Source organism: Carassius carassius, chromosome 36 (genome assembly GCF_963082965.1).
Source record: "Carassius carassius chromosome 36, fCarCar2.1, whole genome shotgun sequence".
Taxonomy (NCBI): Eukaryota; Metazoa; Chordata; class Actinopteri; order Cypriniformes; family Cyprinidae; genus Carassius; species Carassius carassius.
The window spans coordinates 13,078,822-13,104,603 of record NC_081790.1 but is presented as its reverse complement, the minus strand read 5'-3'; the positions used below and the strand labels follow the sequence as shown (position 1 = coordinate 13,104,603).

The window sequence follows — 25,782 nt, the reverse complement described above, 5'->3', positions numbered from 1 at the left end:
TTTAGGGGCAGTTACTTTTTCACATAATGCCGGGCAGGATTGGACAGCCTTTTTCCCTTAATAAATGAAATCATTATTTCAATCTGCATTTTGTATTTACTTGGGTTATCTTTGTGTAATATTAAAATTTGCTGGTTGATCTGAATCTTTTAAAGGCTTAGTTCACCCAAAAATGAAAATTATACTGTGTTTTACTCAAGTCATCCTAGGTGTATATGACTTTCTTCTTTCAGACGAATCCAGTCGGAGTTATAATACAAATTGTCCTGGCTACTCCAAGCTCTATAATTGCAGTAAGGGGGTGTTGCATTTGAACAGTCCACAATTCTTCAAATAAAGCCCACACATTCGGCTTTCGCTTATGACAAATACCGGAAGTGAGAGAAAAGTGTTTATTATGTTTGAAATATGGACTTTTTTTTTTCAAAAACATATGGATTCACTACAGAAGGCCTTCATTCAGCATCCAGAGCCATGTGCGATACGTTTTATTATGAATGTGCAAGCTTTATTTGACAACTTGTGTACTGTTCAACTGCAACAATTATAAAGCTTGGAAAATCCAGGACAATTTTTTATATAACGCCGACTGGTTTCATCTGAAATAATAGTCATACCTGGGATGCCTCGATGGGGAGTAAATCACAAGCAAATTTTCATTTTTGGGTGAACTAGTCCTTTAAAAGTAACAAGTGGGTCTTGTTGAGCATGAGCCACCATAATTACATGCCAGAACATTAGTAAATTTACATTGCTAAATCCAGTTCAAGACCACACAGCATGTTTAGTGTAGTATTGAACTGGATTTACAAATGTAAATGTAACATCAGATGCACTGCTTGGTATGTAACAGCATAAGTCTGCAGAGTCTGCCTATTTACAAACACATGGGCCATCTGAGATTTCCTAGACACTATGCTACACTTAAGAACCATCTGGTGTATTGTGATTGTTTTTTTCGTGAAAGTGAAGGCAATCCGCTTGTGTTGGGGAGTAAATCAACAGCTCAAGCAGTCACATGTGCAGCATGCTGGATTTATCTCTATAGTGGGATATGCAGCAGTATTTTCTTTGTGCTGTTTGTACTCAGCTATTAAAGGGTTAGTTCACCCCATCTTCTACTAACCTTTGAAGCTTAATTCAGAATAATCCAATCGAAGTTATATTAAAATTGTCCTTGCTCTTCCAAACCTTTCAATGGGGTAAGCGGTGTTTGTTGTCAACATTTCAGAAGACGTGAAATAAAGTGCGTGCATCTGTAATAAAACGTCCCTCACACAGCTCGGGGTAGGGGTATGATCCATGCATTTTTGTAAGATAAATATCCAGATTTCAAACATAATAAACACTTTTTTTTCTCACTACGGTTGACCGTGGGGAACCAGAAGACATGCAGATGGGTGTTGTAGTTCGTCAGTGCTGTGTGGTTCGTGACGAGCATGGAGAGAGAACAAAACAAAATGCTAGTCACTAATTAGAAGCACCAAATGAGGATTTGTAAAGAAAAACATCAAAATAAGCCAAGAGTAGACTGGTTTTCCTTTGCTAAAGTAAGTAAACTTTGTTTCCTTTGCTCCTACATTTCCCAGAGGTGTGCGCGCGACACATGCTACTTCCATCTTCCTCCTGTACGTCTTCCAGTTCCCCATAGTCAGCAGAAGTGAGACAAAGGTGTTTATTACGTTTGAAATCTGGATATTTATTTTTTTGGACTAGTTTTTGCTTTACAGAAGTGAGAACTGAGAGGTAAAGTATGCATGTTTGCCCTAAAATACATAAGAAACAATGCAAAACAAATAAAACATCACATTTTCTATGCAAAATTTATTTTTATTATTATTATTTCTTTTGATATTGGAGTAAATGGTGACCTGAGCATGTTTTTGCCAGGTTTTTTGAGATTCACCCTTATTAATTGTGCCTTGGATTTGTTTGAACAAGCCTTTGACAAATGTGCTTTGTTGCAAAGATGGTGCCATAGTACAAACATATTTGTACATTTGCATGATTTGTGTATGAATCCAACAAATTATGCATAATTTATTTTGGATTGCTGCATCTATAGTGTTTTGGATAATGCCGCCTATAGTTCATCTACTTTTTCCTTTAGAAGATCCCAAAATAGAACATCACTAGGGGTTGAAACTTGAGTATGAATTCTGAACTGTTGTCACTCAGTAACAACCACAGAAACTGGTTTCATGTCATCTCGACTTCATGTCATCTTGATATAGGAGGAAGCACAGCTAAGGAAACAGCAGGATGTTTAGCAGCTGGTGAACTTCATTAACAACAATCTCAGCGGATTTTTTTAAATGATTAACAGCATCAGAAAGTTGATGTGTGTGAAAAATGTGAAGCGCGTGCAGGCTTTTTCTTACAGCATTTATTTCTACATGTCAGTTAACGTAAATGTGTATCAGAACTCACCTTGGTATGAAAATAATTGCTAAGAACATAACAAAATTTAATATAGATGTGAAATGTAGAAAGACTTTTTGAATAATGAAAAGAGAACTTGCATTTTTTAAATCCCTGTGAAATATGAATGCATTCTTCCATTTGCAGCTCTAATTAGAAGGAATTATTGAAGAACATTGTATATGTGTGTGTGTGGCCTGTCTGGTGTTAAGCATTGTCTGGTCCTGCTGTGGCTGATCCTGACCCACTTTCCCCCCTTACTATCAGCGCTCCCGCTTTAACTGCCACTGAGCACACGCTCCCACCATCTGTTATCCCCTGGCCCATTGCCATGGCAATACTGGGAGTCTTTTCTAAACAGGCGATGCAGTAGTCCGTGGGTAATGTAGTAAAGGGCTGAACTCCAGCAACAGGTCATTGTACTAAAACCACGGCATTGGCATAAGCCAGCTCTGAGCTTGAGTAATGATGAGCTGTGATTAAGTTGAGGGACTAATCGCTAACATGATTCAACTGTACCAACCCACCAGACGCAAATCAGTACCATGGGGTAAAAATTCATCAGAAATGGATATCAAATAAATCTGGATTAAGAGTGTTCTGTAGTGGTGGGGATTTTGGTTCATCTCAGTGACTTTTGAAGCCATTCACCGAAAAGAGTTGTTCATTGTTTTTTCAGTAACCCTTTCTTGCATATCATCCCAAGCAAATTACAGCACTGTTAGAGTAAAAGAGATTTTTTACTCTTTTAGAAGAGTTTATTTATAACATGCTTTATTATTATTATATTAATATTTCAATTTAGTTGTATTTTTATATTTTCAGTTGAATAATTAGTAATTTTTTTGTGCTTTTGTAATTTTTTTGTTTCAGTTTTTTGTCATTTCTATTGTTACAATCATTATGTTCTCCTGTCCTTCTTAAACTTTGCATGGCTAATCATCACAACAGCAAAAAAAAAAAAAAGTGAAAGAAACAAGAGTTTAGAAAAAAAGTGTTTTATTCAAACACTGTGTAAGCAACACCAATCTCATCTCATCTGGCTGTCATCCTCTGTACATCTGAGCGTTGTAGAGTGTTGTAGAGCAGTGTCACTGCATGTAATGGTAGGTCCACTGGTGAAAGTTGATAACCCTGACTGATTCACAGAGAGGGCTCTCACGGCTTACTGGCACATCATATTAAGTATGATAGCTTGCTTAAGGCAGTGTACTGCTGTAGTACTCAGCTCTGGTTAGCTTCATCCACTACTAGTATTAAAGCTGAAGTGTGTAATATCCACACCACTAAAGTCACCAAACAGAATAATGACCAACAATGGACAGCATTGTCATTGGATAATCCTGCTTCATGGTTGAGTATAGAGCAAAGTTGTCTAATGTCTCTGCATATCAAGCTGGAATAGAGTAAGTATTTCAACGTTGAAATTAAAATATTTTTTCATTAAGATATGGACAAAGCTGTGTAGATATGTTTCTGTTCCCTATTATGTTTGCTATAATATTAGATGATGACATCTGTCATACCTGCAGGCCTATAAGCATGACAATATATTTTCAAATAAATGGTTACAAGTATCCGTTGTGTATTTCAAGAAGTGATTTCCACAGAAAGGAGAGAATTTCTTATTAAAACTTTTCATTGATGGCTACATGTGTTATCTTGAGTTTGAGGATTGTCTTTGAACTGTTTCTTTTTGAAAATTAAGAACAGACTTCAATGTTGTTTTTCTGCTATCACAATGGCTTGTTGGCATATTAAAGCAGTTCGCAGCACTTTTGCGGATATCGCCAGCTTTGCCTGTCTGCTTTTAGATTAACAGCCTAGTACGTAGAGATAGAGCAAATTGTGATGAGTATCATGATGGACAGCTCTCAGGGAAAACAGCAGTGTAGAAATGCTTTTGTGCTTCTGATGGTATTGTTAAAATAATTGCTGTTTCACACATTCACAAAAAGTAAGGAAGCACAAGCTAGCTATTTTAGTATTCATGAGCTGTTCACAGATTTGGTTTGAACTTTTTGTTAGAGTGATGAATAATGTGAAAATCCTCTCAACAATTGACTTCTCATCCTTTATCTGTGCTTGGGTTTAAGTCATTGCTTTCCATAGGTTCTTCATTAGTATCAAACCTGTGAGATACTAGATCACCATGATTCTAATAAAGGGGAAAATTAAAGAACAGAGTTATTTTCACTCTCCTAAGACCTATGATAACTGTCCCGGGTAACATAGAAGAGTGTATTATAATCAAAAATCTTCTTGAACATTCTTGTGGAGATCGACAGGGCTCAACTTTGAGGATAAAAGGGTACCTGAGATATGCTCACTCCTGATCCTAACACAAGCAGTGAAGCAGAAAAAGGAAATTTCACAATTGAGTTGTGCAAGAGTGCTAGGCAAAAGCTATTGACTTGCATATAAACAGGCATTTTTTAGTTCTTAGTCATGTCAGGGTGGGACTAGAAACTAAATGTATGAGCACTTATCAACAGGTAGTAAAATTCCTACAAGGTTCTGCACTCTCAGAGAAAAAAAAAAAAAAAAACGTGTGAAAGCGGTCAAACTTTTGTACCTTTTATTTAACAATATGTACATTTTACTAATACTGTATGTACCTAAATTAAGCTACCGATGTGGACCCTTTAGGCAAAAGGAACTAGTGACAGCATTCATACCTTTTATTTCCAAAAGGTGTGAGTGAATAATAATGTTTTGAACTTTTTCTGATGTTAAGACTGTAGTCAGGTTTCCATCCAAAGTTGCAAATTTAACTTGTGCGCAAAATAGGAATATCACATAAAACTAGCACTGTTTCCATCCAACGAGTTAAAAAATACAAAATCATCACTTCCTGATAAACTGTAAATCACTAAGAAAAGTAGCCACTGAATATAATAATTTTCATATATAAATTACTTGCGAAGCCCAATCTCATGAAAGTGCGTATTAATAGTACACCAAAAAAAATATGATTTGATAACGCATTCTCACCAGAGCTTGTGCTACGCTTACATCATACTTCATCCACTGAAATGCTTATCTCTCGTAAATGTTCAAACGACATTTAATGGAACTTGTAATGGAATATTTCTTACACAAATGCATCCCTTCACTTCAGAAACCCTTTATTAAACCTCTGGAGCCATGTGGAGTACTTTTTATGATGGATGGATGCACTTTTTTGGGCTTCAAAATCTTGGCCCCCATTCACTGCCATTATAAATCTCAGAAGAGCCAGGACATTTTTAATATAACTCTGATTGTATTGGTCTGAAAGAAGAAAGTAATTTACATCTAGGATGGCTTGAGGATAAGTAAATCATGGGGTCATTTTCATTCTTAGGTGAACTATCCCTTTAATAGTGAACCTTTGGTTATTACATATTTTGTGGGATTTTTGACATGACATACAACCAAGTATGGTGACCCATACTTAGAATTCGTGCTCTGCATGTATCCTATCCAAAGTGCACACACACAGCAGTGAACACACATATCAGAGCAGTGGGCAGCCATTTATGCTGCGGTGCCCGGGGAGCAGTTGGGGGTTTGGTGCCTTGCTCAAGGGCACCTCAGTCGTGGTATTGCCGGCCTGAGACTCAAACCCACAATCTTAGGGTTAGGAGTCAAACTCTCTAACCGCTAAGCCATGACTTTCCCACATATATAGAAAGACTGAGTAAACATTGTTAATTTTACTCATAGAATGACTGGGAATGTTCATCAGCCTTTTTCATAGGTGTTGGATACACTGTAGCTCTCGTTTCTCAAAGCTTTTAATCAGCTCAGAGACCAGAGCTCATCAGTCCTCCAGCAGAGTGGAGGAAATGAGGTCATATGACATTTAAGAGTAGCCATGTTTGAATGACAAGTGTGACTTGGGTATTATAATATATACTATATTGCTGTAAAGTTGTGCAAGCCTCTGCTTGCGTCAGAACACTTAAAATTACATCTGCATAGCAGTGCATTTTATCATATCTGTACCCATTTTAAATGTGTCTAAACACTTGGGATATTGCATAGTTCCATGATACTTTTATGGGGATTTTGCATCCTTTCGAACATTCATCATTTTATTGTGGTTTCAAAGAACAAAACTGAATTGCATGTAAAGCAGATTTGTTCATTCAGGTTTGGAATGAGGGTGAGTAAATAATGACAGAATTTTGGGTGAACTAATCCTTTAATATCATAAGAGGCAAAGCTGTGAAACTCTATTTGCTTTTTTATTAGGCAACAAATGTCTGAACAAGTTTCTGAGCTGACAGTGCATGCTGTGTGGAAATGTCTGTGTCTTTTCCAATTGACTCAAGAATGCAGTGAGGAGACTGGACAGCTGAACAGCAGTTAGGACTGTGTTCTTGGTCCCCTTTGTTGACGGAGGGCTTTCAGTTCTCATTAGCTTTTGTGCTCAGTGTCATGACAGCTGACTTGTGAAGCACAGTCCAGCCCAGCGTGTCAGGTCATCATGTCCAGATGACAAATCCTGTTTTAGTTTCTGTCACAGATTTAAGTCCTGGTGAGAAATGTTGTGTTTTCATCAACTTGTAGTTTGGTCTTTCTATTGAAACTGGCTTCTGTTCATTTTTGTGTGTGTGTGTGTTTGAGTCAACATTGGCAAATCAGCTGATGAATATATAGAATATATATAAGATCTCAGTTTCTTTCAGTATTTAATGATTGTACTTGCTCAGAGTTTATATTTTATCATTTTATTTTTCTTTGTCTCTGAGACAAAATAAAAAAAGCTGTTATGACTTTTTTATCTCACAATTTAGACAATTTAGATAAATGTCTTCCAAAGACAATCAGTAATTTTATGTGAAAAACTATAATCCACATCATGAATAAATCATGAATATGTCAAATCTTTTCACTGAAACTGTTGGTTCAGTTCATAAAAACATAGATTTAAATAATTTGTTTGTGAATCAGACTGATCCGATTCTTGAGTTCAATTCACTGATTCAGTGCTGCTCTCAAATTATCAGACATGTAATATAGCATGTGAATCATCTCAAAAACTGAATGTACTCTAAAAAAATGATTACTTACTGCTTAGAGTGCTGAATCTTTTCATAAAAGGTGATAAAATGTAATATAATCCTGAGCTGCAGACGCACCACTGGTTCTCTGCCTGTCTATTTCCGAAATATGATCTGCAAATCTGGCCATATTGCCCCAAACATGACTAATGTATATCACAAACAGTAAATGATTTCAAGAGTAACTGTTTATCTGTGAATGACAGGGGCGTGCGGATGGCATCTCTCTTTATGTAGGTATCTGTAATGCAGGTTAATGCAGTATCATGCATAGGGCGGTGTACTAATGTTCTCTCATGCGGTTGGAAGCAATGCTGAACTTCAATATCCTGAGTGCTGTAATCTGCTGCTGTCGCTAACCTCCTCTAACCTGTCGTCCAGCAGCCCCCCATTCAGCAGGGCTTTGCTGTGTTTGCGCAGGCTCATGAGCAGTCCTAAAGCCCAGGAACATCAGTCTGCTCTAATCCAGGACCGGCTTTCTGCCTGCCACTGACTCACATTTATTTTTTTGTTGTTGTTGTTTTTGTATTAAAGCTTACCCTATCTATAGTGACCAAAGACTTAAGGACTGCATTATTAAATTTATGTCCTGAATATCTTAATCTGTTTTTTTTCTGAAACAGACATTTTATTTTTCTAAATCATTCCATTAATGTCCCATTTGACTCTGTGGTGATACATATATCATATATATGATGTATTATATAGTCAAACATCACAGATTAACTTGATTTATTTGAATTAGGTACATTCTTTATTTTTGATGAATTATTATTTTAGATTTAGATTTTAGTGTGTGTATTTGTATTTATTTATTTTTTAATAGGCTCCATTCTCTTTCTGTATGTACAGTTTCATATTTAAAAAAACATATAAATTTATTCATTTTATTGTCTGTATTTTTGGTCTCTTTTTAGCATTTTTTTTAATAGTCTACATTCTCTTTCATAACTGAACAGATTTATAGCCATGTTGTCTATTAATTTGACCTTAATTATTACAAACTCTGAAATTAACCACAAAGTAATGTTTACCTCCTACTCAAACTAATTTCTGTCAATAAAAGATAAATATTTTTCGTTTTGAATCCCATACACTCTTTTTGGCATCATTTAAAAGATGTAAATACCACTACTGACATATCTGAACCTCCCTGCCTCAGAAAGGACTAGAATCCCCCCCCCCCCCCCCAAAAAAAGGAGAAATGTTGTTTACGGTTATGTAAGGGACTTTGCCTCTATAAAGTGCAGCATTATTTTGGAGAAGGGATGTCTCCTGTTTTAAGAGGTTTAGCACTAGGAGTCCTCTGGCTATGTAGAGGCTTGGGATTGGAGTATCACGCACACATCCCGCATGTAAACCCTGGCTGTGTTTACAGACACAACACCCTTTAGCCAGGGCGGGTGAAGTACCTCTCTGTATCTTATTGTTGCCGTGGTTCTTAAACCCTACTATTTTTAGACAACTACATCTAAGCCCAGTCTCAGTTGCATGGAGTTGCTGCACCTTATTTACCAGCTATAGGCCCACGGTAAAGAGATTCGTCTACATCTTTCTTTACTCTTTGTCTTCCATATGCCATTGTCTTGGTGGATAAAGTCTTTGTAAGACAACAAGCTGAATGTACCCATATGGGAAGTTACTGAGTTAATTGCCCCCAGCTCTAGCATGATTTTAAATAAAGAGTCAAATAAAATACAAATTGATATATATATGATTAATTTTGCAGCCATATATATACAGTATATATATATATATGGCTGCACAATTAATCAAATTTCTAATCTTGATTACAGTTATGGATGCCACAATTACGTAATTGTTCACTTATGTTATTCTGCATGCTTAAGATACTGTTTTTATTTCTACATGTTATCTTAAGTTTTTTTCCCATTATTTTAGTTTTAGTATAGTCATTATCATACCATTCATATTGTTTTTTTATAATTTAAAGAAGAAACCAATCTGATGTATAGTTGACTTAATTTAATAGAAAAGCACTAAAAGTTTTTTAGTTAGATTGTTTTCAGCTTGTTTATTTTCTATATTTTTGTATATTTTAGAAAGAAGTATCTTAAGGTCACCCAGGCTGCATTTAATTGATCCAAAATGCTGTAAAAACAGTAACATTGTGATATAAAAACAACTGTTTTTAATTTGAATATATTTTATTTTTGTGGTGGCAAAGCAAAATTTTCAGCAGTCATTGTTACAGTCTTCGTTGTCACGTGATCCTTTAGAAATGCTGATTTAGTGCTCAAGATTTTTAATTTTTTATTATTATTATTATTACATGAAATTATGTTGAAAACAGTTTTACTTAATTTAAAAATTGCTGTGTCAAAAACAGTGCTCCTTAATATTTGTAAGAAAACTGTGACAAATTTAAAAAATGGCATTTAGAATAGCATTTATTTGAAATATATATTTTTTTTACATGGTAAAAGTTTTGCTGTCTACTACTATTTTTCGCCACAGCATTGGGGGAGTTGTATGGGATTTAAATCCTGCCACGATTCAAAACTGAAAATAAAGGTCTGAAAGGTTGAAACTAAGTGTTCGAAAACTCAAAATCTTACAAAAAAAGTTTTGCAAGATCGAAAAATAAGATTTGCAAGCTTGCAAAATGTAAAAAAATAAAAATATCTCTGCAAACATTGTTGTTTTTGAGATTTCCTTCTTCAGAACTGCAACATTTTTTTACGATGTTGCGCAAAGAATTTTTCAGAGTTTCAAATTTGTCAGTGTTCTCCCACTGTATTAGATTGTTTTCCAGGTTTGAAACCTTGTAAATGGTGATCTGAAAACTGGTGTGCGAATGTGTGAAAAAAAGTTTTGAAACTCTGAAAACAGAGCTTTGCAGGCTTGCAAAGTGGTAAAAAATTTTTTATCTCTGCAAACATAATTTTGTTTTTGATTTTTCCTTCTTCTGAAGTGCAACACTCTTTTTAATGGTGTTGTGCAATCATTTTTTCAGAGTTTCGAATTTGTCAGTGTTCTCCCAGTGTATAGTTTGTTTTCAAGATTTGAAACCTTGTAAATAGTGATCTGTAAACTGGTGTGCGAATAGGTGAAAAAAGTTTTGAAACTCTGAAAACTGAGGTTCGAAAGGGCGAAACTTACTACATTGCATTACATTTGCACATTTGCAGACAATTTTTTCAGAGCTGAGTTTACAACACCCGCCAATGACAAAAGCGCACAGGATACAGAGGATGCACAGATTTCTGGCCACAAGGCGGTCCGGTCTAGGATGGCGTGCGGTCCGGTTCTAAAATAAGTTTACCGACTTGTCGCTGGAATTCACCATACAATTGCCAGTAGCCACTGAGTTTACCACTGATATCTGATAGGCCGGCGGTGCATCAGTATACACACTCACCTCACTTTCCTCAGCTGGCGACTCACTTTCCTCACGCAGTGGACCACTGACTCTCTCTTCATGTAGAGACTGAATATTACAATTAAAGTGACTTCTATAGTGCATCCAAAAGAATATTTAGATATTATATTTAAATATTCAGAAAGGTGTACAGTGTATTTTTTTACTTGCATTAAAATATTTCAGTAAAATTATAAATAATTGCCTATTACAAATTTATGAATCCATGGTTAACTTTTTTCTGCAATCACTATAGGCTATATTAATTGAGACATTTTAAAATCTATATTTAATTATATATATTTAACTAACCAATCAGCTTCATCCTTTCCCGTAACAACGTTGAAAGCTCAGCCAAGATGAAGGAATTTTGAAACAACGATTTAAGTGAGCCAGTGATTCAACAGTCCTTTCAAATGGACTCTCTTGTTTCCTTTCTAATAGAATCAGCCGTTTTGAATGAAAAGTTTGATTTGAACGATTCAATAAATACTTAAACCATGGTTTTGCTGTCACCTACTGGCGGTTTTATTGTCATCATTATTTATCAATGACAGGCCTAAACCAGACAAGGTGCCAGCACTAGCCTACTACCAGCACACACACATAAAAAACACATTTAGCTAAATATTTACCAAAATTCATCAATTTCAGGCCCCAGAAGGAAAAAAGCTTATAAATAACAGTTCATTTAATAAGGCAATTTTTTCAATAAAACCTTTTTAAAAATTGTGATTTTGTAATTTGTAATCATTATGTGAAATTAGCTACAGGACCAACCCCCCGCCCCCCGAAAAAGAAACTGAGTTCAGGAAAGTGAGTCGTTCGCTGCGTGAGGTGAGTGTGTATACTGATGCAACGCCTGCCTATCAGATATCAGTGGTAAACTCAGTGGCTACTGGCAATTGTATGGTGAATTCCAGCGACAAGTCGGTAAACTTATTTTAGAACCGGACCGCACGCCATCCTAGACCGGACTGCCTTGTGGCCAGAAATCTGTGCATCCTCTGTATCCTGTGCGCTTTTGTCATTGGCGGAGCAGTCGGTCAATCCCACTTTTCCAGTAAATACGACTTGTGATTGGACTGTACGTCAGCAGACAGCAAAGCATTGGCCAAGAGCAGAAGGCCCTCCCTCCAGGCTTTTTTTTAGTTGCGAGGTTGCGAAGCTTCATTTTCGCTCAGTCTGAGTTTCAGAGCAGAGCTGCGTGACAACGCTGCCACAAATCACGTGAGCCGTAAGCTCGCAACTGTTTGGAGAGATACTGAGATACTTTTCCAGCCTCTCCGCAAAGTGAGTGTTGTAAACTCAGCTCTGAAAAAATTGTCTGCAAATGTGCAAATGTAATGCAATGTAGTAAGTTTCGCCCTTTCGAACCTCAGTTTTCAGAGTTTCAAAACTTTTTTCACCTATTCGCACACCAGTTTACAGATCACTATTTACAAGGTTTCAAATCTTGAAAACAAACTATACACTGGGAGAACACTGACAAATTCGAAACTCTGAAAAAATGATTGCACAACACCATTAAAAAGAGTGTTGCACTTCAGAAGAAGGAAAAATCAAAAACAAAATTATGTTTGCAGAGATACATTTTTTTTTACCACTTTGCAAGCCTGCAAAGCTCTGTTTTCAGAGTTTCAAAACTTTTTTTCACACATTCGCACACCAGTTTTCAGATCACCATTTACAAGGTTTCAAACCTGGAAAACAATCTAATACAGTGGGAGAACACTGACAAATTTGAAACTCTGAAAAATTCTTTGCGCAACATCGTAAAAAAAATGTTGCAGTTCTGAAGAAGGAAATCTCAAAAACAACAATGTTTGCAGAGATATTTTTATTTTTTTTACATTTTGCAAGCTTGCAAATCTTATTTTTCGATCTTGCAAAACTTTTTTTTGTAAGATTTTGAGTTTTCGAACACTTAGTTTCAACCTTTCAGACCTTTATTTTCAGTTTTTAATCATGGCAGGATTTAAATCCCATAGAGTTGGTGATCCTCTGCCCATCTTGACTTCTGAGAGATACTGCTCCTCTGAGAGGTTCTTTTTATACCCTTCTCCTCTGAGAGGCTCTTTTTATACCCAATCATGTTGCCAATTGACCTAATAATTTGCAAATTGGTCCTCCAGCTGTTCCTTATATGTACATTTAACTTTTCCAGCCTCTTATTGTTACCTGTCCCAACTTTTTCGGAATGTGTAGCTCTCATGAAATCCAAAATGAGCCAATATTTGGCATTTCAAAATTTGATATGTTATCTATATTCTATTGTGAATAAAATATAAGTGTATGAGATTTGTAAATTATTCCATTTCTTTTTTACTCACAATTTGTACAGTGTCCCAACTTTTTTGGAATCGGGTTTGTACATTGTACAATCTAATTAATAATTGTAACCACAATTAATGCATTATAACACTAATTCATTGTTACACTATGCAACTTATATTCGCTTATAATTGTTACAAGATATCATGTATTACAAATTAATGCACATTATGAATAATTAGAATGCATTATAGTCTCTAATAACCCTTTATAATGCATTATACAAAAAGGCTTTTAGTAAAGTGTTACCAAATATGGAGAAAAAAATAGTTCTGTTGTTTGTTGTTTAACTGTTCATCTTTTTATTTCCAGGTGTTCACGGTCAGATGGTCCAGATGGACAGCAGTAAGTCAGGATTTGTGGGCTCACAGGTAGAGCTACGCTGTCAGTTTGTCAACAGCAACCCACCTGTTAAAATCTCACAGGTCACCTGGCAGAAGCTGGTCAATGGCACTAAGCAGAATGTTGCCATCGCCAATCCAGCCCTGGGGGTGTCAGTACTGAGCCCCTTCAGAGAGCGTGTACGCTTCAAGAACCCTGCCATCCGCCAGCGCACGCCTTCCCTGGAGGACACCACTATAGTCTTCAACAAACTAAAACTGTCGGATGAATCCACCTACATCTGCGAGTACACAACCTTCCCAGCTGGCAACAGGGAGAGCATGGTTAATCTCACTGTTTATGGTATGTAATGCTGCTGTTCTCCTAATACCAACTGTAAAACTGACCACCAATACCACGAACAATGCATTTAAAAATATGACTTCAGATGAGATTTAAGAGCTGAACAACTTTCATTTCAGTGGTCGATTAAACATTTAAAGGTATAGTTCACCCAAAAATGAAAATGTGCTGAAAATGTACTCATTCTAAGGTCAGTCAGGATGTTTGTTTCTTCATTAGAACAGACGAAAAGAGAATTTCAGCATTATTAGCATCATTGGATCCTCTGCGGTGAATGGGTGCCATCAGAACAGTTGATGAAGCATCACAATAATCCACATTCAATCAATTAATAATTGGAGATGTGTGAATTACTTGTGATATTGTCATGTTTTATCAGCTGATTGGACTCTCATTCTGATGGCACCCATTCACTGCAAATGATCCATTGGTGAGCAGGATGTATTGCTCCAATTTCTCCAAATCTGTTCTGATGAAGAAACAAACCCATTTACATCTTGGACGGCCTAAAGGGTTAGCAAAATATAGGGCAATTTTCATTTCTGGGTAAACTATTCCTTTAACAGGTTCTTGTAAGTTCTCACAAGATTCAGATTTGGACAGTTTAAGAGAAATCTTACATAAAACCATTAAAGCCTTGGTTATTTAGCTTTAGTGATTAATTGGAAAACTCACCATCATCAGATTATTTTCAGTACCTGAGCAGCATAAAAGCATTTACTGTTGGAGTGCTTATGGTTAGCCGCTGTGGTGAGATTTATTTTTTGGTTATAAAATTACTAAAACTTTTGATTTCACAGAAGATGATTTTCTGCATATATTGCATAATTTTCCAAGTTGAGAAGCCTTTGTCTTTTCAAAATGTTTTCCATGAAAACTGGTTATTATATACCGCTTTGCGGTTCTTAATGAAAAAAAAACACCAATAAGCTGAAAAGCTTACAAAACATAGCGTGGCACAGAATATTACAGTAATCCAGTGATGGTCTGCAGTGCATGAAATATCCCAGTGTTCTAAGCCTATGTATTTGTCCTGCAGCTCGCCCTATGATCCAGATGAGTCTTTCCACACCCTCCATAGTGGCGGGAACCAAAGATCTGAAGATGACTGTTGCCACATGTGTTTCTGCCAATGGGAAGCCACCCAGTGTGATCACATGGGAAACTGATTTAGATGGAGAATCTAACACCCAAGAGATACGCAACCCTGATGGGACCGTCACAGTGCGCAGTGATTATTTGGTGGTTCCCAGTCGAGAAATACACCAACAGCTGCTCACCTGTGTCTCCACATATAAAGATGAACAATACACTGACAGTGTAACGCTCAACATTCAGTGTAAGAAACCAGCTATACACTACTGTTCAAACGTTTGGGGTCAGTAAGATTAAAAAAATAATACTTATTCAGCAGGGATGCATTAAATTAATCAAAAGTGACAGAAAAGACATTAACATTGTTCCAAATAAATTCTATTTCAAATAAATGCTGATCTTTTTAACTTTCTGTTCATAAATAAAAGAAAAAAAGTATCTCGGGTTCCATACAAATATTAGGCAGCACAACTGATTTCAACATTGATAATAAGAAAAAAAAATTCTGAGCATCAAATCAGCATATTAGAATGATTTCTGAAGGATCATGTGACATTAGAGACTGAATTGGCTGCTGAAAATTCAGTTTTGTCATCACAGAAATCAGTTATATTTTATAATGTATTTAAATAGAAAACTTCCAGTTGCAATAATATTTCACAATATTTTTGAAAGAGAAGTCTTACTAACCCCCCACGTTTGAATCGGCATATTTTTAATTAATTACAAGTCACTACAAATTGTATTTGTTTTTTTAATTATTTGATTGATTATTTTATGATTCATATTTCACTTATTAAAACAGTACATATACTATAATGTTTAGCTTAATAGTAATAGCAGTTTAACATTTAAACATGTATTTTAAAATATATTATCATGGGTTATCTATTAAAATCATTTTATTCTAAATATTCATTATTGTTAAAGTCAATTGTATTAAATGTCGATTGAAGGAAATAAAACAATTAAAAGTTATGGGATAAATTTGTGCTCCCTTTTCTCCTCGTTTACAGATGAACCCGAGGTGATAATAGAAGGCTTCGATGGGAACTGGTATTTGAACCGAGAAAACGTTCAGCTCACCTGCTTGGCTGATGCCAACCCACCCATCTCATTGTTTCAGTGGAGATAGTATGTCATTTTAGTCAATTCTGCACACATTTATTTATGCTCAGTTAAAATACTTTGAAATGGATGATTATCTCAAAATGTACCTTAGCTTAAATTACTGAATATTATATATTAACTCTACTATATATTAACAAAAACATAATGTGTTGATTACCACAGAAATTAATTTCAGCTCTGTTTGCAATGCACTTAAAATTAATGTCCATGGGGCAAATTATTGGCATACCATATTTTTGTCAGATCTGCATATCTTGATTCTTCAAGTCTAATGGCTATTTTTTCAGGCTATACATGTGTTTTTGTAACATTTACCTATCGGCCCATAGGCTTCCATTGTAAGTGAATTACTAGAAACACAGTTATTGAGGATCAAGCCAAAATTATTTTCCATGAAAAATTTGAGTCTGATACAAATGTAATTTCACATTTCAATATTAATTCCAGAACATACATCTATCATATTGAAAACGTTTAAACTCAGTTAAACTCAGTTACAGATCTTTCAGTTTGACCTTAAGTGATTTGTTGTGCATGACCTAATGAGCCTTTCTCTCTCCAGCTTGAATGGAACTATGCCGAGTACAGCAGAGCTTCGTGATGATGTGCTGATCTTTAAAGGTCCTGTAACCTATGACATCGCAGGCACATATGTCTGTGACGCCAGCAACAGCATTGGGACAGGCTCTGCATCCGTTGAGGTCATTGTCACAGGTGTGTTGTTTAAACTTCCCACTCGACTGAAAGCATGTGGCTTAACTGCTTCGGTGCATATGGATTTGCATGTTAATTTTTTTGTCTTTTGCACTAAATTTACTCTGGACTGCCTCTGAAACATGATCATGCCATCATTTTTTCAATAAGCAATGTAGACGCTAACTGCCTGAAATGTGGATGCTTGTCTCCTGTCTGTATTTTTTCTTCAGCCCTCAGGTGTTTGCTTTGATTAACTTGCTTGCTGGGGTAGAACTTGGCATGTTGCTGCAAGTTATCTGCATGTGGCTCCTGGCTGAACCTTTGTCTGTGAGGATCTCTTGAGTCATATTTTTCTCTTTGCATGCTGCGAGCATAAGGTGTGGTCTTTAGAAACTGCATGCTTACATTTACTTGTGTGTACATGTATGTGTGGTTCTGGTCTGCTGCATAGTTCAATCTCTATAGCGTTGTGATGGCACCTGGGATTTGATTCCATGGTGAAGAAATACAAAGAAATGAAAAGCCTTCCCTATTTCAACTTCCTCTTTCTCCCCATGTTGCTTTCTTAAAGACCTTGTGAAATCAAAATTATCTGACAGTGACTAAAAGCTCTGTGGCTTTAAGTCATTGTCCATTGTGCTAGTATACTCATATAAGTTTATAATTTTTTTTAGCTTTTAGTACATTTGCCATTCAAAGGTTTGGGCTCTGTGAGTTTTTATTTAATTTTGTTTGGTTTATTTTAAAAGAAATTAATACTTTTATTCATCAAGATTAAATTGATCACAAGTTACAGTAAAGACTTGTGTAATGTTGCAAACATTTCTATTTCAAATAATGCTTTCCACTGAAAAAAGTGTCACAATTTGTCAAAAATATTAAGCAACACAACCATTTTCAGCATTTCAATAATTGTTTCCTAAAGGGATAATTCACCCTAAAATAAATTCGGTCGTCATTTACTCACCCTCATGTTGTTCCAAACCTGTATGAGTTGCTTTCTTCTGTTGAACATAAAAGATGATATTTTGAAGATTGCTGGTAATCAAACAGTTGGTGGTTGCCATTGACTTCCATAATATTTTTTTTCTACTATGGAAGTCAATGGCAACCACCAACAGTTTGATTACCAGCAATCTTCAAAATATCATCTTTTATGTTCATATTAGAAAGATTTCTGAAGGATCCTGTGACATTGATGACTGGAGTAGTGGCTGCTGAAAATTCAGGTTTGTCATCATAAGAATAAATTAGATTTTACAATATATTCAAATAGAAAAGTTATTTTAAATTTAAATGTAATATTTCACAATATTACTGTTTTTACTGTATTTTAAGCAAATAAATGAAGCCTTGGTGAGCACAAGAGATTTTGTTTTTTTCAAAACCCCAAACTTTTGAATGGTTGTCTAACAGCCTATGTCTTATATAAAGTAAAGATACAAGCCCCTTGATATGACCCAACTTCCTGTTTCAAAAGGAAATGCGCCAGCACAGGAAAGAAAACTGCGCACAAGGTCTTTAACAACTTCATTCTCCATTTGGTAATTGAGGTGATCTCTTTCCTTACCCAGAATTCCCTAGCAACCCACACAATGTTTCTCAGGAGCCACAGCAAGCTTTTGCCATCATTGGTGGAGCTGTTGTTTGTGGCACAGTGCTGATGGCCGCCATTACGCTCCTGGTAGTGTTTTTATATCGCCGGAGATGCATGTTTAAAGGAGATTACAGTACCAAGAAGCAAATCCTTGGAAATGGTTACAGCAAGGCTGGCAGCGTGCCGTCACACCCCTCATTACCTCACAGTCTGCCCTTCTCCGAAGACTCAGATGAAGAGAAGAAGCTGGAACTTTACAGAGGCTGCAGTATCTTAGGAAGAAGTGTTGGGGAGTTCCACGACTGCAGTGACAGCAGGATGAAGGCCTACCACATGGGACTGATCGAGGACCATGAGAGATGCGGACATAGTGAGCAGACTTACATTTATGATTACGGATCTGAGGTGGAGGTCTCAGTGGACATGATTCCTCAGATGGATGGCTCTGTCATCTCTAAAGAAGAGTGGTATGTGTAGGACTCAAGACGTTGAGCTTCTCAGCAACTTCGCGTTCATTGTCATCTCCTTCCTTTTAAAGCAGGCTTTGGGATCCAAACTGACAATGGATGTGATTCACCAGAGGACATTATTGACATGAAAATCCAAACGGATGCTAGATGTTTGGAGATGGACCAATGATTGGTCATGTTGTTGACTTTGCCTGATAAAATTACTCTTGTTTCAAAACCTAGCAAGCGGTTTACAGCAGCCAACGTAATTATGCATAGATATTTGCATAATTATGCTGCCTCTTGAAATCCCTCGTTTCAGCCAAATTCTAAATCAGCATTACAATCTCTCACATAGAATGAGATAAATATTAGTGTTATTATGCAATTTTAAGTTATATTTCTTATATTTAAAAATAGCGATGTACATATTTGAATGTAATTAATTATTTTACCAAATATTTGTGTATGTATATGCTTATTGTCTGTGAGCTTAGCAACAGGCTAACTTCAAACTCTATTGAAATTGATAGCGATTTGTGTTCTTCCTTACCCCTTACGAAAATTAACCATGTTTTTACTATACTAACCATAGTTTAACCATGGTATTTGTAGTAGGCTAAAAATGATACAAAAAGTAATCAATACACCAAAAAAAAAAAAAAAACGTAGTTACTACAATAAAATCACTATTTATGTGACACACAAGGTTTCTTCCTATGTTGGCTTCGCAAATTGGTCACTTTCAATGTTGTTTAGGATATTAAATCACAAGGTTTTGTTAGTGTGTTATTAGCTTAGCAACATGCTAACTTGAAACTGTATTGAAATCAGTTGTGCGTTGTGTTCTGTGTGGAGTGTTTGTGCTGTTCCCCTAGCAACATGCTAACTTCCATTGAAATGTGATTTGCATTCCTTAGTACAGAGCAATTTACGTGGGAAATCAGTTATTTTCCATTACGTTTAGGATGCTGCCTCACCAGGTTTTGCAACAAAGTTATCTCTAACAAACTAGGTATTTGTTTGGAAGAGAATACATGTCTTGACAGTTCTGTTGTATTGAGAAAGAAGTTTCGCTTCGGGATAGTGTTGACTTAAGAGCAGATGAAACTTCACTATAACCTATAAATTATGAACATCTTACACTGTGTATGTAATTTTGTGCATGATTCATGGAAACTTTGCCTTGTTTTGTCACATATTGTGTTTTTTGTTTATTGAAACAGAAAAGTGAATTCCAGGCTGCTGTAATCACAGGTTCCATAATGCAGTACAACAGAAGTGCACTGCAGTAGTAAAATACCACCTATAAAGAATATAAATGTGTATATATAAACAATCACACCATTTAAAATATGGCTGTAGCTTTTAAGAGTCAGTGTTTCAATGCATGTCTCAGTGGCTGCAATCTACAATACAAGTTTTTGTTTGATATTTGAAGCTGTTATTAAAACATTGTACTATATATATGTGCTTTAAAATGCTAAATTATAAAATTTTTAGGATACCAAGGAACAAACTGGTTGAATGTTACATTGGTCTTTTGCAAGTGGTGTTCAGCTAATGTACTGGGGTGTGTTCTCCGATAACGTTGTCTCTTAGCGCGCTACGAATACTCAAAAGGTACACCTTAACTATAGGTATACCTTTCCTACGTGTGTTCTCCGAACTATACCTTAGGATGTTGCTTAAGGTAAACCTTCTTAAGTTCGACCTTAGCAGTTGCTGTCCATGGTGGAGGTGCTGAATAAGTTGATATCGACGCCTCGATGATCGATTGTGCGCTCTTTCCTTCACAGCGCTATAGGTAAAGTATTGAGAAAACAATGTTCTTTATAAAGAAGCGTTTTAGAAATAGTACAAACTGCATTTATCGGTGCTTATTGAAATAAGTACATGCAGAAATAAATATGAGTATGTGTTTATAATTTAGCAAGTGTACAATCCCAAACCCTCACGGCCATAAGTGTGTTAATGGGCTCCACAACGAATGTTGATTATCCACCAGCCGTATCACATTATTGGCGTAAATTGCTCATTTGTGTAATTGGATGATTTCCTCAATAAAAGCGCAAACATGAGAGACATACCGACATTCACTATGTCGGGGAAAAAAGTCCGCAAAAAGAGATCGCCCAGCTTCACTGCTGGTGAAATGTCTATACTGCTGGATGAGGTGGAACACCACAAAGGTGTATTATTCGGTAGTTTCCGCACAACGGTCTCCAACAAAAAAAAAATAACTCTGGGAAAGCATAGCCATGAGATTGGCAGCGTCTGATTCCTGCCCATTGAGACAGTGGGACGTGATCCGTAAAAAATGTCACGATTTTGCCAGCGCTGCCATAGCTATAAAGTTTGTGTAAACACATCTTTCTTTATATAGACTCCTAAGCCTTTTCTGTCAAATGGTTCGCCAGCTGATGTGCCTTAGGATAGTAATTAAAAAAGCGAACAACCATTAGTGTACCGAAACTTTATTAATGAAAACACTTCCATACACTGGGTGTAGGCTATAACAACTTAAGTATTTTATGTGTATAATTTTAAAGTAAAGTAAAAATTTAATTTTAATACTAAATCAGATTTTATATTAAATGTTCATATAAAATTTTCTATGTGTAATTAAACTGCGATTTAAAAAATCTTTTTGCGTAGTGGTGGCCACTAGCGGTATGAACCGTCAGCAGTGATAAGGTATAGCTAAGAGCGCTCCAGACCAACCTTACGAACGCATGACTCACAGAAGGTATACTTAACTAACAAGGCTTCGGAAACCACGTATTAACGATAAGGTACTTCTTAAGGTACAACTTAAGAATGACGTAGCGTTAAGGTAGTTTCGGAGAACGCACCCCAGTTCTTCTATATGATATGCTGTAAAATGTCTAATACATTGTGTTTTGTGCTAATTGGAAAGATTTATGAGTGTTTTTTTAATTTATAAATTTCTAGAAAGAAGCAAAGAGGTCATTTTCACAATAAAGATTTTTGTCCTGTTGGTTCACTAATATAAATTTGTTAACATTGCTTAATTTATTCAGGAAACTCTTGATGTGCTATTGTGTCCTTTATGAGTTAAACTTAATGATGCTGCCAAGAACAACATATTCAGATATACAGTGTTTTTATTGTGAAATCACACGTGTGAATAAGTCTTGTGAATTCTCTGCTGACGTAAATAAAAATGTATAAATCAATTCAATAAGCACATTTTTTCCAAGCAGAGCAATTCAGTCTGATCAGGACATACTTTGTGGTGTCAGTCACTTATTTGAGGTTGGGTATTGTCTGTTTCGAGTGCACACATTATGCCATTAACATCCCTTTTACAGCCATTACAGCACCACATCACAAATCCTCTTTTTCACTAGCTGGCATTTTACATCATTGTTGTTTTATGTACACAGTGACCTAAGGGAAAGCTCCCATGAATCCCTTCCATGGCAGCCCCATTCGTTGGTATGGTGTTGTTGTAGTTTGAACAAAAGCAGAGCATGAGATCCGGATGTGTTGGGGATTTTTTTTTTTTCTCATCAACACAAAACAATAGGACTGGGGCCATACAATAGAGCTATTCTCGTTAATGTTAGAGCGGAAACATGTTTCAGAGGCATGTCAGGTTTGAATACGTAAGTAGTACTGAGTCAATGACTTGATGTGTTGTATAGTGTATATGGTGGTATTAGCAAGGATATGCCCAACATGTATTTTTCCTGCAGAGAAACCCCAGCCACTGAGCGCTGCAGAGAGGGTGATGGGTGTCCTTGGATGGGTGATTGCACTGGGCATCATCCTCAGTATAGCTGGCACAATATATTTGGTCAACAAACAACAGCAGCAGCACAAACATGCAGGGTCAGACAATGACTCGTAAGTATTCAACTCATTAAAATGCTATTTGCAAGGGTCTATCAAATTCTGAGATTTCATTATTGAGGCCTCATCGACTAAAGTGTCTACAAGTGTCTATTTTCTTACCTCACTTACTGTCCTAACTAAATTATACATTTTTTTGAATTTCATTTTTATTTTATATTATTAATCATATTAATGTCAAAATATATATTTCAACTAATATTTAAAAAATATGTATCTGCTTATATATGACAATGTTTTATAATATAAAAAAGTCTGTATATATATATATATATATATCAACATTTAATATTTAGATATATATATTTTGTATTTATTTTAATAAATACATATTTTTATGTGCTTATGCATAATATATGTATTAGAATATTACAAAACGTATATATATATAGTGTATATATATATATATATATATATATATATATATATATATAGTATATATACAGTAAATAGTCTATGTATTACTCATTTTTTAATTTATTTTGCTAAATATATGTTATACAACTAATATTTATATTTAATATAAAGTAATTATTATATTATTGTTGTTTTACATTATTAGTATTATACACGTAAAAATTTAATAATAAATACATATAATAATATAATACAAAGATGTATTAAATATTCTAAACATATTAAATATAATGTTATAATATATGTATATCCAAGTAATATTGTTAATGACTTTTAACATTCACATTGTAGTATTTTACATTATTGGAAAAACAATTATGCCAAAGCTAAAATTATGTAACTATATTAGTTAGAACTAACCTCATAGGTTCATTTTTCTTTTTCTTTTTTCTTTTTTAATGATATGGTGTGGCTTCAGTAAAATTTCTGGGACAAAAAAAGAGAAAATGAAACTAGCCTGTAGTTCTTTTATGTCATTGTTGAAGTTAAGACCCTCTATCTCTGCCTCTCTATTGTTGCAGAGATGGTTCTTCTCCTGCCCACAAAAAGCCTGCCTCGTCTAAAAAGAAGGCAGCTGATGACTTCCAGGTAAGAGAGCACTCAGTAAAGCCACAGAAACACCAGTGAGGGCTCTGGCATTTTTACCAGATGAAAAGATGCACTAATGCACCATGGTCTGGCTACCGACCTGAATAGAGGAACTGAGGCTTTAATGATAAACCTGCATTGCCTCTGGCCTCAAAGATACAGTGAGCAGAGAGTGCCTCCTACTGGAGAAGAGAACGAACATGCTGATACTTTCTCCCTAATAGTTTATCACAGAGTATGTTTTAGCAATAACTTGGTATAACTTCCTTGAACTTTACTACTTTTGAAACATCTATGTATTCTGAATTGGAAAAAAGGTCCAAACTTGATATTACGCACCAGCATTCGTAATACCAGGGTGACAGTGTCAGCCGTGTGCCAGAGCGCACTCATTAAATATGCACTGCACTCATTCTCTCCTTCTTCATTCTCTCTGTCTGACCTTGTATCTTTGTTCCCACAGAGCCCCGGGAGGTTCTACGATGAGCTCCCAAACACGGCAGACTATGTGAGTTACCGTTTGGCGTGTAACAAAGAGGACTATCTGGAGCAAAACTCTCCTCCCATTCAGCCTCCTCTGACTTTCCTGCCCCAAAGCCCCTACACTCAGCACGGTAACCAGAACGCCATATTCACATACCCCACACCCCCCGGCCCCGTCTCCTCATACACCTTCCCCAAAGAGCAGTATGTGTAAATACATTTGCAACCTCCTTCTCTTTCTTGTCTTTCTTCAGTTGCTCTGGTCATCGTGTACTTTTTTTACTGTGTTCTTTCTAAATAGATCTTTTTAAAAACTGTTATTCTCTAAGCATAATTGGATTTGCATGCATATTTTCATATTTTTGTATTAATATTGCTTAGAATGAATCTGCAAATAATTACAGCAGAGTAGATTCAGGATGAATACATTTATAAATGTATAAATCTGTTTTAAAGTAGGTCGGTGGTCCATACACTCCATTTATAACAGGTAGGCCCATATTGTTTATTGTATTCTGTAGTTATGCATCAATGCATTGTTTCAGGATTTTCCAGTGAATTTGTTTAATTTCTAAACAGGTATTTTTTGCTGAACTTGCAACAATAACATGGTAGCATTAAAAAATATATATTCCTGAAAAATCGATTAAAATAATTATATGTATGATTGTTAAACAATATTACTACCATATTTAATTGTGTTGTATTAAAATGGGTCTTTTTTCTGCTTTCGCAATTATTCATATTCCTTTGCATCTTAAAATTGTATATTCTGTATATGTATATATGTATGTGAGAGGTTTTTTTTACATGCACTCCAGCAAATTCCAGGAAGTATTTCTGTAGAACTGTGAATCTCTTTGGTCATTTTTCCTTTATTATTGTTTACATTATGCTTTGTGGCATTCATGCACAATGGTACAAAGTTCTTTCATGCACTGCAACTCTAATAACTACATAAGGAGTATTTATATAGTGTATAGAGCATGTTAAAGTGTGCAAAATTGTGATGGATTACATTATAAGTATTTGCGTGTTGTTACAGTGACCATATGGTATTAAATAAGCTACGAGTTATGCAATATTTGAATATTTTAAACACTTGTGATTATTTTGTTTCTCTTTTCTACTAATAAATACATAAATAAACATCGGCTTCAATACTATTTTTAGGTTTAGGATGTCTGAATATTACTAATAAGTAAAATAAAATATAATAAAATTAAAAAAAATATTGCATTTTAGCAGGATATAATGATGCAATGCAATGCAAAATGTTATAAGGAAGTAATTGTGATGATTACACAAGATTTATAATGAAATAGTAATCTGATTAAACCTATTTATAAATTGCATTTAATATACGTGACATATTGTATACCATCTGGCGTGAGCATAACATGACAGATCACAGCAGGTTTGTCTGGTTACAGAACTGATTTGCGCTAATCACATAACGTGTGTGTGAGCAGTGAAGCAGCTGTAAACCTCTTGTGTTCAGACCAAAATCAACCACAAAGAAGTATTGAACACTTCTGAATGTCATTGCAACAACATATCAAACCAGCTATAGGT

The 25,782-nt window shown here is 35.6% G+C and overlaps 1 protein-coding gene across 2 annotated transcripts in view; it reads left to right on the top strand.

Annotated features, from left to right (window-relative positions):
• Window positions 1-25,356, top strand: part of LOC132117207 (nectin-1-like) — a 29,065-nt gene extending 3,709 nt beyond the window's left edge. Inside the window, exons 2-8 of one of the 2 annotated variants that reach the window (XM_059526332.1) lie at window positions 13,501-13,872; window positions 14,912-15,211; window positions 15,984-16,101; window positions 16,661-16,812; window positions 22,563-22,713; window positions 23,658-23,724; window positions 24,188-25,356. In XM_059526332.1, the coding sequence (XP_059382315.1) occupies window positions 13,501-13,872; window positions 14,912-15,211; window positions 15,984-16,101; window positions 16,661-16,812; window positions 22,563-22,713; window positions 23,658-23,724; window positions 24,188-24,421 (1,394 nt within the window). In that variant the 3' untranslated portion in view covers window positions 24,422-25,356. Of the gene's footprint in view, window positions 1-13,500; window positions 13,873-14,911; window positions 15,212-15,983; window positions 16,102-16,660; window positions 16,813-18,368; window positions 20,265-22,562; window positions 22,714-23,657; window positions 23,725-24,187 lie in introns of those variants that run through there. The other variant, XM_059526331.1, reaches the window with a different exon arrangement.
• The last annotated feature ends 426 nt before the right edge of the window (window positions 25,357-25,782 follow it).